The sequence below is a fragment of the Phoca vitulina genome, unplaced genomic scaffold (assembly GCF_004348235.1).
Source record: "Phoca vitulina isolate PV1807 unplaced genomic scaffold, GSC_HSeal_1.0 scaffold33, whole genome shotgun sequence".
Classification (NCBI taxonomy): domain Eukaryota; kingdom Metazoa; phylum Chordata; class Mammalia; order Carnivora; family Phocidae; genus Phoca; species Phoca vitulina.
Genome location: NW_022589736.1, coordinates 9,384,495 through 9,398,512, shown reverse-complemented (window position 1 = coordinate 9,398,512; position 14,018 = coordinate 9,384,495). Strand labels below are relative to the sequence as shown.

Genomic DNA, 14,018 nt, shown 5'->3' with positions numbered 1-14,018 from the left:
GTGTGTGTGTGTGTGTGTGTGTGTGTGTGTGTGTGTGTGTGTGTGTGTGTGTTGGCAGAGGGTGTGGGGATAGAGCTTTAGGAAACAGCTGATGTGTATTATGTTCTTTTGGAATCTACACCTTAGAAACCTAATTAGTTTCCTTTACTTTTCTCTCAGCATTTCATCACCCCAAGCTCTGCAGTGAACAGAAGGTCAGTCTGTTCCTCTCAGAGAAGGGGAATGGTAGGGTTGGGAGCATAGGTTCTGAAGCCAGACTGTCTGGATCTGAAGCCAGCCCCACCATCTACGAGCCATTGACTGTGTCTGTACCCGAGTTTACTCATCTCACACGTGGACGATAACGTTGTTGTGATGAGGATGAAACCAGTTAAAATATCTGAAGTGCTTAGAACAGTGGCCGCCACATGGGAAGTCCTCTTTCAGAGTCAGACATAGCCATTTTCACCCACGTAGTCCCTCTTGCTGGTGCACTTGGGTCCTCTGTTGACCTGGGGGGGCTCTCGGCAGGATGGCTGGGGCAGCTCTGTGGGGGTCTCCCTGTGGAGCGCGCCCCCCCTGTTCTTAAGAGCATGGGACATGCCCTGGCCTCGCACAGGCTTGATTCCATGCCCTGCTGTGCCTTGGTGCCTGGTACTAGGAAAGCTAAGTCTGTCCCTTCGCCTGGGCTCCCCTTGGCCTTAAAGTGGAATAAAAAATTTGGCACCATTGCCAACTTCTCGATTAAAGGGAAAATAAACATCTGCCTTTTTGTCCAGGCTCATACATCCAGAGGTCAGCTGAAACTAGGCTGGGCATTCAGAAAGGCAAATTAATGAGCCCAAAGAAATGGTAAATACTGTTTCAGCTGTAACTTTCCCTTATGTTCAGACTCTGTGCATCTCCGAATTATCAGTGTGTTTGCACAGACCTAGACATGTATTTTTTTTTTTTTTTTTAGCCAAAATTCTGGAGAATGTGAAACAATGGGGAGAAATCACCTGGTTCGCTCAAACATGGTACATTTTGCGGGTAGATAAAAATCACTCCGGACTGGGTGATGGATTGTGGTGATGGGTATACAACTTTATAAATTTACTAAAAGTAATTAAGTGTGTACCTAAAGTGAGTGCCCTTTCTTTCCCTCTGGGACTCGCCCTCCCTCCAGATTCCTGTACCTAACCCCCTCCTGCCCTTTGCACAGCTAGTCCCAGGAAAGGAGTAGGAGCAATTGATGCTAAGGTACTGAAGATTTCTAAGCCAGGGTGCCGTCAGATGCATTCAGGAGAAGGGCCATACAGTGGGATAATTCCGGGCCTTTCCCATTCATTTAGCAAACCCTTCCCAAGTGTCTAGATAGGCTGGCATCACCCCGTAGGTCCAGGTGACTTCTTTCCCCATGCACGTCCTCCTGCTACCGCTCGAACGGTGGTGGGTAAAGCACCACCCTGACCGTGCGCCCAGGTGAAGGAGGCGGGCACACAGGCTTGAGCTGGGGTGCGTTTTGGTGTTCCCCAGGCACAGACATCAACGGGGCCCTGCAGAGGGGCATCAAGCTGCTCAACGACTATGTGGCCCACAACGACATCGAAGACCACAGCGTGTCCCTCATCATCTTCCTGACCGATGGGAAGCCCACCGTTGGGGAGACCCACACCCTCAAGATTCTCAACAACACCAAGGAGGCTGCCCGAGGCCAAATCTGCATCTTCACCATCGGCATCGGGAACGACGTGGACTTCATGTTGCTGGAGAAACTGTCGCTGGAGAACTGTGGCCTCACACGGCGAGTTCTTGAGGAGGACGACGCGGGCTCGCAGCTCATTGGGTCCGTACATCTGTCCTCTCGAGACAGGGAGACTGGGGCTCTCAGAAGGGGGTGGAGGGTGGTGGGGTCATAACTCAGTACACTGGGAGACGTCCTAAGGGGTGTTTAACCCAGGTCGATCTGGGTTCAGATGCTGGGCCTTGCTTTGTGACTTTAGGCAAAACTGAAGCCAGTGTTACTCACTTTCCTCATCTGTAAAATGAGGATTATGGTCGGTCGACAACTGAATGACAAAACCAGTGTCAAGTATTGTCAGGATGGCTGTTACATGTTAGGTGTTCAGTTAGCTTGTCGTCTTCTCGACACTTCTAGCATAGTTGCCAGTACACTGTCTAGTGTGTTTGCGTTAATTCAGCTGGGGCGTACGTAGGAGACGTAGTGCTGTCTCCATTTTGTGTCCTGGTTAAAACCGGCCACTGATCCTCTTACTGTTTTGAGGTGGAGAAGAAACTAGCTCTTAGGTTTTCTAACTCCGTTTGGAGCCTTCCCACAGCTGTCATGTTGCCAAACACAGAGTATGACTTCGCTGTTGATTCGAGGAAGTGCTGACTCTCCGTTCGACATGATGTGCTTGGTTCTTCTTTACAGCATGTATAGTAGATTCTTCAAAGGAAAAGTGAGGTTTGGGTAGATTCGCAGCTGTTTAATAGCCATATTCAAGGAATATGCATTCTAATTGGAGGTCTCTAAAGGTGGCTCCTTGGTATGAGGATAGCCACCGTTCTCCCAGCCCCCAGGATTTCGGTCAAAGATTTAAATAAAAAGACAGATTTGCTTCCCACATTTTCAAAATTATTCAAAACTATATTCAAAGAGGCAGAATCTAGTGCACTGTATATTAAGATTTAATAACGCTCTCAAAAACAAAAGCAATGACATTGAAACAAACCAACCACTGTCATATTACCAAAACCATCATCCATACCCAACATTTATCGAGAACTTATGATGCGCCAGGCTTTCCTGCATCTGTTGTCTCTGGCGAGCTTCACAGAAAGCCTAGGAGCAGGTGTAGTAGGATCCAAGCAAAGCTGCCATGCAGATGACCCTCTCCCGTAATGTCTGGACACACTAGATTCTGCTCCATGAAGTCGCTCAGAGACTCCCGTTCCTGCCCTTTGGTTGCTCTGCACCCCTCAGGTGTCATCTTTAGCTGCAAGGTTGAAATTAGGTCACTATCACATCTATATTCTGGCCCCAAAAAGGGGGAAAGAAAAGAAAACCAGAGTAAGAAGCCATTTTATTTCAAGCAAGCATTGCAGAGGTTGTGCTTATCATTTCAACTCATATTCTGTTGGTGAGAACATGGCCATATTCAGAGCAGAGGCTAAGAAATGTGGTTGATACCCGGATGGGTAGAACTCAGTTAGGAAAGAAGGGGAGACTGAGCTTGAGGGGACAGCTGGTAATCTACCAGAGCAGTTACTTCAACATTCCAACTTTACAGAGGAAGAAACCCAAGTTCAGAGAGGCTACCTCACATGTCCCAAGACACACAGCCAGGAAGTGGCTGAGCTGGCTTCCGCAGCCGTGCTGTCTAGCTCTTTGGAAGGGGGATTTTGATTGTCCCCCTACTCAGCAAAAAGCAACCTTGTAACAACCAGGAGAAAAGCTAAAGCAAGGAAATGAGGCATTACCCACAAGCTTAATATCAGAGTCAAGATGAGATTTCTCAAGGATAACGGGCTACTTAAAGTGCACCTGGAATATGTGTTTCGTTCTAAGAACGTTTTAAGAGGCTCTTTGAGAAACGGAGGTGTGTACAAAGGAAAGTTACCGAGAGGCCAGTCAGTTCGGGCTGTTTGAATTAGTATCATCGACTCTCCGTCTCTGTGCTTCCACCGCAGGTTCTACGATGAGATCAGGACCCCGCTGCTCTCGGACATCCGCGTCGATTATCCGCCGGCCTCGGTGGAGCACGCCACCAGGACCGTGTTCCCCAACTACTTCAACGGCTCGGAGATCGTCACCGCGGGGAAGCTGGCCGACAGCCAGGCGGGGCGGCTGCACGTGGAGGTCACGGCCAGCAACGGCCAGAGGTTCGTCCTCTTGAAGACCGACGTGCCCCTGGAGCCCCAGCAGGCGGGCAGGGGCGGGGGCGCCGAGGGCCGCAACCACGTGGAGCGGCTCTGGAGCTACCTGACCCTGAAGGAGCTGCTGAGCTCCTGGCGCCACAGCGGCGACGAGCGGGAGAAGCAGCGCCTGGGGCAGAGCGCGCGGACTCTGGCCGTGGCCCGCGGCTTCCTCACGCCGCTCACCGCGCTGCACCTGAGGCGGCGGGCGCTGCAGACGCCCCAGCTGGAGGACGCGCGCGGCGCGGCGGCCGCCCTGGGCCCCGAGCCGGTGCTGCAGCGCCTGCGGGGCGCCGGCGGGCGGCCAGGTGAGCAGGCGGGGCCCGCTGTCCCGCGCGCCTTACCGCGCCACGTGCGTCGCGCCGGCCTCAGAGGGGGTGTTGCACCGTCGGCGGCGGGTGCTTGCAAAGGGGGGATCTCTGTAGAGAAATTAGGAAACGGGGCATTTGTCCCAGAGATGTTGTCCGGTAAAGTCAGTCTACCGGCAAATCGGCGGCGTCGGGCGCGTGCCCCGTGCGCCGCGGGGTCGGAGGCACCAGGATGAGCAGAGACCAGTGTTTTCGTGTCCCCTCTGCCTCTGTGAGTCCCTCGGAGCTATGCCGCTTACCTGCGGGGGCGCAGCGTCCCAAAGCCTGGCATCTAGCGATGAGCCCCCCGCCCCCAAGGGGGGACCCTAGCTCCTGCCCACACACACCTGCTTTGGGCAACGAGAACACCTTCCTCTCGGGTGCTTGATTTGCGTTGTCCTGACGAGGTATGTGAAGGATCAAGTTGTGGATTCTCGAGAGAAGTCATCCTTTACATGCTTCTCACTCAGAGTCTAAACAGAAACGGTCACGTCCGGTCTCCTGTCATTTTGTTGGGGGAAATCAGTAGCCACAAGCAGAGGAAAGGTAGTTCTGCTGAAGCAGGGCATGATAATCTCAGCAATCACGGCTTGTGGGAAACAGCATGTTTTTTATGTTTTAACATTTTTATTGAATTGCTGCCAAGTTCACATCTCCTAAAGAGAGGGAACGGACAGGAACCCAGGGCGTACAAATGCTGTCTCGTGTATTCCTCACACTCTAAACTCTGAGAAGCACCTGGGTGTGGTAGAGCGTAAGGGTAGGACCCAGGCACAGCTGGGTCCTGTTTCTGCTGTGTGGCTCGCCGCAGGTGTCTGAACCTCTCTGGGCTTCTGTTCCCTGGTCTGTAAAACGTAGATACTAATGATTTCTCTGAAGGGCCGTTACAAGGATTAGATGTGTTAAAATCTTTGGTACAAAGCCAGTGTTCTGCAAATGTTAGATCCCTCTGCCTTGAGGGGTGTAGCACCAGACATTTATTAAAAGGTTCAGATTATAACTATATATGGATTATAACTGTCTTTTTTTTTTTTTTTACATTTTTGTAGTTTTTAAATTGTAAAAAATAACATAAAATTTACCATCTTAATCACTTTTAAGTGTACAGCTCGGTAGTATGAAGTATATTCACAGGTCTCCCAGAACTTTTTTCATCTTGCATACCTGAAACTCCATACCCATTAAACAACTCTACCCCCCCCCAACTCCATAACTATACATTACGTATGATAGAACGTTTTCCCTTCTTGTACAGGCAGAAGTCTTAGACAGGAAGAATATGTTCTAATTTATAAAAGAATAAAATAAGTCTTCACACGATACGTGTGTGCTGTGAGGCCAAGCTCCTTCTTTACAACAGGTGATGTTTTTAAATGACCACAACTGCATTTGAAAGCTTTATGTTTACTCATCCCAAACCTCTTGTTGGTGCCTCTCACCTCATCCTCCTTAATGTATAACAATGGGGGTTCTCTTCTTTCTAGGACCTGCTCTCAAGAAACCATACAGCCCAAGAATTAAAGTCTCCAAAACCTCAGGTAAAGAAAAGAACATGGTTCTGTGTCACTTGAGGGGTGAGATGTTTCCAGGCGGAGGGCCCGGAGTTCCCTGACGCCCACGAAAATACCAGCTCCTAGAACTTGGCACGAGGACCCACGGTCGTTCAGCAACGGCGGGAGGCAGTTCTGAGAACCAGGGCGGTCGGTAAACCCTAAACACCGCGGCTGCCGCCCCGAGGAGGCTGGCAAGCCTGACAGCAGGACAGACGGACAGCAGAGGCCCATTTGCATCATGACTGAGTTTAAATGTTACTTGTTTCAGAGACGTGACATATACGTGCTTCCAGCTCCCAGTGGTACGAATATCTGTGATGGGCAGAGTTTATTATTATTATTATTATTATTATTATTATTATTATTATTTTAGTCTTTGGCTTTAGAAGGGAAAGACAAAAATACCATAGAGTTTCCTTTGGCCAGCTTCCTGGGATTATAATAAGCCTCCAGATGGAACAGCAACACGAAGGCAGGGTTTTAGTCTTGGAATGTACACGTCTTCCTTTGTAAATCTGTGAATTGCTGTGCTGCTGACGCACTCAACATGCCAGGAAAGTTCTAGAGATTAGCCAAGGAGAGGATGCACTCGGTCTCTGATGGGGAAGGTACAACTCTTCTGAGCACACACGTGCTTTGTGGAATGCGAGGAAACTTTCCTCTCGGGTGCTGCGTGGAGTAATGGCTTTCAGACATCTCTCCTCCTTTTTCAAACCGCAACTGCTTTCCTGGTAACAGGATTTGGATGATTCGAGTAGAAATGAAGTGGTGTGAGTACAAGAAGCTCTCAAAGAACCGTCACGTAGTTACATTCATACCTAAAGAGTGCCAAATATATGGACCAGGACTTTTGTCTCCTATGGGTGCCTTTTCTTTTTTTTCCTCATCTACAAAAGACCAGTACCTTGTATTTCTTTATATATCATAGGGTGCTAGACGCACGTCACAGTGAGACCAGCCAGGTTCTTTCCTGGGCCTTTCTGGGTCATGCTAGGGACAGAAAGCGTTTTTTGTTTTTGTTTTTGTTTTGTTTTTTTAAATAGTTAACCGAGAACATTAATTTGCTGCGACTTGAGAAGACTGACCGTATCCACGTGTGTGTACATGCGTGTGCACATAACATAGAGAGGCATTCAGAAACACGTTGTGTTTGGCATAAAAATTAGAAAGAAACTAACTCTCCAGTCTTGTGAGGGGAGAGAATTGATGTAGACGGTTGGGAATTATTTTGTCTGTACAATAAGAGGCAAGGCTGTTCATGTTGACCAGAGGCGAAAATGCGCAAGCAACAGGGGCCGGCCACACGCTGGGGTCTTCTCTGTGGACAGAACTTTGAGAGCATTTAAGTCCGCGTGCCCCTGAGGAGGGACTTCCACGGCCACCGCTGACCATCCTTCCTAACCCCCAGTGACTCTGAACCCCTCGTGGTTACCACATTCAGTTGGGCTTGCTCATGGCCACTGTCACGCAGGGACTGTGGGCGTCCGGCGCCGTGTCTCTGGGGCCGTGGCGCTCCAGTCCCAGGAGAGGGAGGGTTCGCATCCACGTCTCTTCCCTTGGGTGGTCGGAGGAGACAGGAAATGATTTTCTGTTGCTGAATTGTGGTGGAAGGAGCATCATGTCTGGATGGAGGGGACCTGAGTTCACAGACGCACCTCACACACTGACGCATAACACTGATGTGTCCGTTCACCCCCAGGCACCTTCCTCGCTTCAAAGTCGAGGATCAGTGACAGGCTAAACAAATAATGCCTGAGCCAGGAGAGTATACGCATGGGAGACACCCAGTAAATGTCTTGTCTCTCTTGCTCTCTCCTGTTTTTCCTGGTCTGGCAGTGGATGGAGATCCCCATTTTGTCGTGGATTTCCCCCTGAGGAAGCTCACCGTCTGCTTCAACATCGATGGGCAGCCGGGGGACATCCTAAGGCTCGTCTCCGATCACGCAGACTCTGGTAGGTTCTGTGACCTCTGGGCAAGGGTAAGGTAGGTAGGACCACCCCCTCTGTTCTTGAGACAGACGTCCACGTAGATAAGGAGGCACATCACAGACATTCACTGAGGGTTGTTGGTGCTTCTTTATTTTATTTTATTTTTTTTTAAAGATTTTATTTATTTATTTGGGAGAGAGAGAATGAGAGACAGAGAGCATGAGAGGGAGGAGGGTCAGAGGGAGAAGCAGACTCCCTGCCAAGCAGGGAGCCCGATGCGGGACTCGATCCTGGGACTCCAGGATCATGACCTGAGCCGAAGGCAGTCGCTTAACCAACTGAGCCACCCAGGCGCCCGTTGGTGCTTCTTTAAAGGAGGTCAACTGTGTGTGGGGCTTGGAGTCAAGAAGACAAACGTTGGAAGCCTGCTCCGACTTTAGCCCTGGGCACACGTCTCCCTTGTAACCTGGAGACAGTGGTCCTTGCTCTGCCAGGCTCATCAGACCATTGCAAAGACCAGATTCAGTAATGGATATGAAGTGGTTTTGTAAATGCACAGGTGCTATAGAGATTGAGGATCTATTATTGTTTTCATGTCTCTCCATTCCCAAACCGTAATGGTGGGAAGGCCGGAGTCCTAAAGCCATCGCTCTCGGTTCCTCCGCAATGCCGCTGTTCAGCCCCCAGCTCTGTGTGCCTTGAACACGGAGGTAAACAGGGCTCTGACCCCCTTGAGTCTGTAGAGGGGCTGGGGGAAAGAGGTCAGTACACGTATAGCTCCAGAACCACACGCAGGATGGCCACGGGGCAGTTCTCGGTTCGGAGAGGATGTGTTTCTTGAAGGCCAGGTGACACGTGTGATGTAATTATGTAATGTGTGATCCTGGGGCTCCTTTCCCACCTTGTTCTCTTGCAAGGCTTCCTGGCCTTTGAGCTAAATCTCAGTTTGTCCTAACTCAGGCTCAGCAGGGAGTGGGGGCCTGACTGTACCCCTCCCTGGAGGCACCCACCTTCCTAGGGGCGTTCCTGGCGTTTCTGTGATCAGCATGGCGTGCCTGATGGGAAACAGCCGGAGATGCCTGGAGCCTTGAGGCAGCCGTACCTGGTCTCTGCTCAGGCTGGGATTTCTCTTTCCCCCCTTCCCCTTGCCCCAGGGAGGGCAAGCCTACATCTTGCTTCCCCTGCTCCAACGTGTTGATAACCTGGGGACGGCTTCTTTCACGCCATCCCGCACGCGTGCCTTCACTCATTCCGTGGGACTGAGGGGCCCCTTCCCGCAGGCCAGATACAGCGCTGGGGCCCGAGGAGGAAGGAAACTGTATTAGAAGCCTTGAACGTGAAGGTGGGATGGTGCGCTAACCACTGCCCTTCCCCTCGGCCTTCCAGGCGTGACGGTGAACGGGGAGCTGATTGGGGCCCCGGCGCCCCCAAGCGGCCACAAGAAGCAGCGCACCTACTTCGGCACCATCACCATCCTCGTCAATAAGCCCAAGAGATCTTATCTGGAGATCACACCCAACAGAGTCATCTGGGACGGTGGGGATAGGCTGGTCCTGCCCTGCAACCAGAGCACGGCGGTGGGGAGTCGGGGGCTGGAGGTGTCCGTGTCCGCCAATGCCAACGTCACCGTTACCATCCGGAGCACCGTTGCCTTCGTCATCCTCATTCACCTGTACAAAAAGCCGGCCCCCTACCAGCGCAACCACCTGGGTTTCTACATCTCCAACAGCGAGGGCCTCTCTGGCAACTGCCACGGACTGTTAGGTAGGCCGCTGCTCTTCACGCTGGTTCCGAGCCCAGGATTCAGTTTCCCGAAGTGAGGCTGATGTTGCCAATACGGTCAGCTTGACTGAGAAACGCAGTCACGAAATCGCATGCCTTGCCCCCTGGCGACTCTCGGGAGTGGGAACGGGCTGCACACAGTGATTCTCACTGGCCTTCTGGGAAAGTGAGCAAAGACTTTGGGAGGCATCTTCTCAAGGTCTGGCTCCTGACTCCAGGCAAGAAGATGCCGGTAAAGGGCAGTGCACAGCCCCCAGGCCCCAGGCGTGGGTCCCCCACCCTGCCCTGGGCAGCAGGCAGTCCTCTCTGGCTGCTTTTGACAAGTGAAGGGTGAACTGCCGCCAGGGCCCAGTTTAGAAAGCAGGATTTCCTGGCACTTGAGCTGGACGTGTTTCTGTCCTGCTCGACTGCCAAGCATGAGTCGCCTTGCCCAGACACAGCCTGGGATTCCTGCGGCCTTAGCAGTGCCCTCACTTGACCTGCAGAATTCTGGTGATGTGGATCAGGAACGGGCTGAACCGACCGCTTTCCACCCCCTCAGCCGTACCCACTGGATGCACGGTCTGGGAGGGGAGCTGGGGCCTGGAGGAGAGGGAAGACCCCAGCCTCCTTCCCTATTGGTCTGGCCCGTCTTGCTCTCCCAGCTCACGAGGAGACGGTGGTTAACTGTCTGTATGAGTCTAGGCGGCTTTCCCGTGTTAGCAGCCGGGCGGCTTCCAGAAGAGGAGGCCACTGCAAACCCCACCTAGGACTCCCCGTCTGCACCCAGCAAACACATGTTTGTCCCTGACACAGGACAGGTGTGAGTCTTCTGGGAGAGTCCAGCCTAGGACTGCAGTCAGTTAACCCCCCGCTCTGAGAGCACCCATCCCCCCCCGCCTCTGGGTAACACCATGCACTGACTGGTCACCAGTGGCGGAAACTGACATGAGATCTTTCAACCCATGGTTGCCTGCGCTTGACTTAGACCCGATGCTTTTTTGTGTCCTCCCAGGTCAGTTCCTGAACAAGGACGCCAGCCTCACAGAGGAGCCTACTCACCCTGCGTTCCCGAAGGCAGGCGAGCAGTCTGAGACCTTCCTAAAGGTGAAAGGACACCAGGTCCCGGTGGTCTGGAAACAGCGGAAAATCTACAATGGGGAAGAGCAGGTGGACTGCTGGTTTGCCAGGAACAACGCAGCCAAACTGATCGACGGGGAGTACAAAGATTACCTGGCAACCCATCCTTTTGACTCAGAGACGACGTTTGGCCTGGGACTCTCCAGGGGACTCTGACACCAGCAGCCTGAACGCACGAGAGCGTGACAGGGAAGTGGTCTCTGGGGTCCCCGTGGTGCGCTTCCTGTCGCTCGCGCATGCCTGGTGTCTTGGCAGTTAGCTGCCTCCAGTGACCTTCCCTCGGTGGCGTGTAGGCCCGGGGTCTGCTTGAGTGAAGGGTAGAGTCAGGACTCGGAAGCAGAAATGTTATTTCCTTCTACTTCCTCCTCCTACCTCCCCCCCTCCCTCTGTCCGGTAGAGAAAGATGGTGGCCCCAAGGGGGAAAGGTCATACTTAAAAGCAAGACATCTGCGTCTCGTTCCAACTGGCTTGTCTGTCTCCTAGCCTGTCATAAGGTAACTGATGAAGGAACATTGCCACAAAGCTCCCTTTCTCTGGAAATGACCAAGTTTGGGCACTCTGCTTTCCACCTTATTCTAATGCTTAGCAATCTCTCCTCTTAGAACTACCGTCTTCTCCAGATGTGTGGCCAACCTCTGCCTCAGGGGGACCTCTCCTTGGGCCCCGGCCATGGGTCAGGCAAATAGCTCATAGATTTGATCATTGTAAACAATTAAGTCTTTTCTTGGGAGAGGATTTTCTTCCACTGTGATATCTTGCCCTTGAAAGTGAGTTTGCATTAAAAAAAAAATTGGTTGAAAATAGAAAATCCTCATCCCAGCTACCGATGTCTAATGGGCTTTGTAAACCACTTGACTGTGCTGATGGGTATTCTCCTATTTATTCCAGTAAAGCTAATAAACAGGACTACCCCACGTGGCTGTTTTTACTCGCCTCTCTTGGTTGGAGAGCTGACCCACCTTTGACTTGGCACTCTCCTCCGCTTGTCATAATTGCGGCCTTACTTGCTGGCGGTCCTCGGGGAGGTGACAGATTAGGCCCTTGCAGCCCTGGAATGGGATGTAGAGCCAGCACGGAGTGCATCATCAGCCTCCTCCAGGGATCGGCTTGCACGTTCTCAGCGGAAGGTGCGGGCGTGCTTACACAGCTGAGAAGCCTGTCCGCATCTCAGAGAGGCAAAGCCAGCGAATTGGGCGTGAGGGGGGGTACTTTGGTTCCAGAACTTGGACAAGCAATCTGCTGCCACGAGGCAAAGGTTAAAATCAGTGGCCAGGGCTGCGGAGGTCAGGGAGCACCACTCTTCTCCTAGCGGACCCCCCGTGCGAAGCCCGTCACCCTACCCGGGGGAAGCCAGGCCGAGGGAGGCATCCTCCTTCCCTGCCCTCCTTGCTAGTTCTTGCTTTTGCCTTGTTTGGTCTTCTCGAAGCCACAGAAGTTCAGCAGAGCCTGGTCCTCACTGGGTGAGGAGCGCAGTCGGGACGCACATGGACGCAGGCCCCCCTCGAGCCACACGGCAGAGAAAGATCGGGGACAGAGAAATGGAATATTTTAATGTGAGGCTGAATTAAATAAAAGCTTTTGTGCTGGCCTCACAGGAGGTTTCTTCCAGTCGGGAGTGACTCCAGAGCATGCTTTCATGAGATGTGGAAGCATACTTAGCACTGGAGAGAAATCAGAGCTAAGAATATTGTTTATCATATTTGCCCTCCCATGGGGAACATTCGAGCAACAAAATGACATCCACATGTTCCTGTTGGACCAGGCGGCTTCGGGAGGTTGTGAGTGGGCGGGGGGGAGGCATTTTCAGTTCCCAGAGACTCGGTCTCTCCCCACTTTGCGCCCCCACCAGGCCACGCCCGGCCAACTCTGGGTTTTTGGACTCCCATCTTCCCAGACTCGACTGCCTGTTTTCCTGCCGGTGGTGCCAAGACACCAGCCCAGACGGCTGGCAGAAACGGCCACATGTCAGAGCTCAGAGGAAGCGGAGGAGTGTGCACCGGGGTGGGCCAGTGCCTGTCAGGCTCCCGGGGGACCCCCCTGTTACATAACTTCAGCCCCAGATGTCCCTCGAGCCTAGGGACCCAGCCCGCCCGTCAGCATCGGACATGATCCACAGTCCAGGGTAGGCCTCAGGGCTTCTGGGAGAGCGGCGCCCGGCTGGCTCAGTCGGTAGAAGAGCGATGCTTGATCTCGGGGTTGTGAGTTCAAGCCCCACGTTGGGCATGGAGTTTGCTCAAAAAGAAAGACTTCAGGGAGGGCTGTTACTGCACATTACCAGTTACTGCTGCTTTCTAAGAGCAGAGAGGAATATTCCAGCAAGTTACCCCCACACCCTCCTCCTCTGGAAAAAAAATGTTTTTTGAGTATCAAGGTTGAGCTTTTATTTTAATGTTTTTACTTTAGACAAATCCCACTTTTCTTTTTCCTCCTCTTCATTGTCTCTTTTTTTTGAAAAACTTATTTACCATTAAATGATCTATATTAGCCTGAGGCTGTGATATCTCCAAAAAACTCTGCAGCCATGTTATACTTAGGACCTTGTAATTCAATTGGAAAACATAGTATTTTCTGTTGGTCATGTGTGTTGTGGGTAGCAAGCTTTTTTAAAAGTAAATACAGGGGCGCCTGGGTAGCGCAGTCAGCTGAGCGGCCGACTCTTGATTTCAGCTCAGGTCGTGATCTCAGGGTCATAGGATCGAGCCCCATGTCGGGCTCCATGCTGGGCATGGAAACTGCTTGGGTTTTCTCGCTCTCCCTCTACCCCTTCCCCAACTTGTGCACACATTCCCTCTCTCTCTCTCTTTCTCTCTCTGTAAAAAAAATAAAATTAAAAAATAAATTTAAAACTGCTTAAAAGTAACAGAGGAAAGGAGGAATTCCCTTCTCTGGTGGGGAAACTGAGGCAGAGTCCAGTTGAGTGATTTTTCCCACGTTATGGGAAAGATGGTAGAACAGGGCCAGGCTGAACCCCCAGAATTCATTCTGTTAGCTTGGCCACGATTTCACCATGTGGGCCATCATTTCTCTCCCTTGAGCACCTATAAATGGGGGGCAGGGTACTAAGTGAGCAGTTAAAGGAGACTGACCACTGTGTTGCAGTCAGAGGAGATAAATCTCATGTTCTCACCACAACCGAAAAGTTGACTGACCGGGGTCTTAGCAGGTCCCCTCCTGGGTCCCTATGCCCTCCCTCATCTGAAAAAGAGAAACATCTGAATGGGGGTCCTCTCTAAGGGTTTCCTAATTTAAAGCATCCCATTCCCCAAATAAAATGGATGGGATGTTCTCTACCCACCCATGCTGGGTGCTTTATCTTCTTCATTCTGACTTTTCAAGGATTTACCACTTCCAGCCAGAGGGAGTGGGACCTGGAGGATAAACCACAGGGTGATGCTCTGGCGCTGGGAGC

General features: G+C 51.9%; 1 protein-coding gene across 1 annotated transcript in view; it reads left to right on the top strand.

Moving 5' to 3' along the window:
* Positions 1 to 11,519, top strand: part of ITIH5 (inter-alpha-trypsin inhibitor heavy chain 5) — a 79,128-nt gene extending 67,609 nt beyond the window's left edge. The window contains exons 9-14 of the mRNA XM_032425881.1: positions 1,498 to 1,807; positions 3,655 to 4,187; positions 5,711 to 5,764; positions 7,616 to 7,732; positions 9,095 to 9,472; positions 10,485 to 11,519. Coding sequence (XP_032281772.1) covers positions 1,498 to 1,807; positions 3,655 to 4,187; positions 5,711 to 5,764; positions 7,616 to 7,732; positions 9,095 to 9,472; positions 10,485 to 10,765 — 1,673 coding nt within the window. The 3' untranslated portion in view covers positions 10,766 to 11,519. The remainder of the gene's footprint in view (positions 1 to 1,497; positions 1,808 to 3,654; positions 4,188 to 5,710; positions 5,765 to 7,615; positions 7,733 to 9,094; positions 9,473 to 10,484) is intronic.
* Positions 11,520 to 14,018: the final 2,499 nt, after the last annotated feature.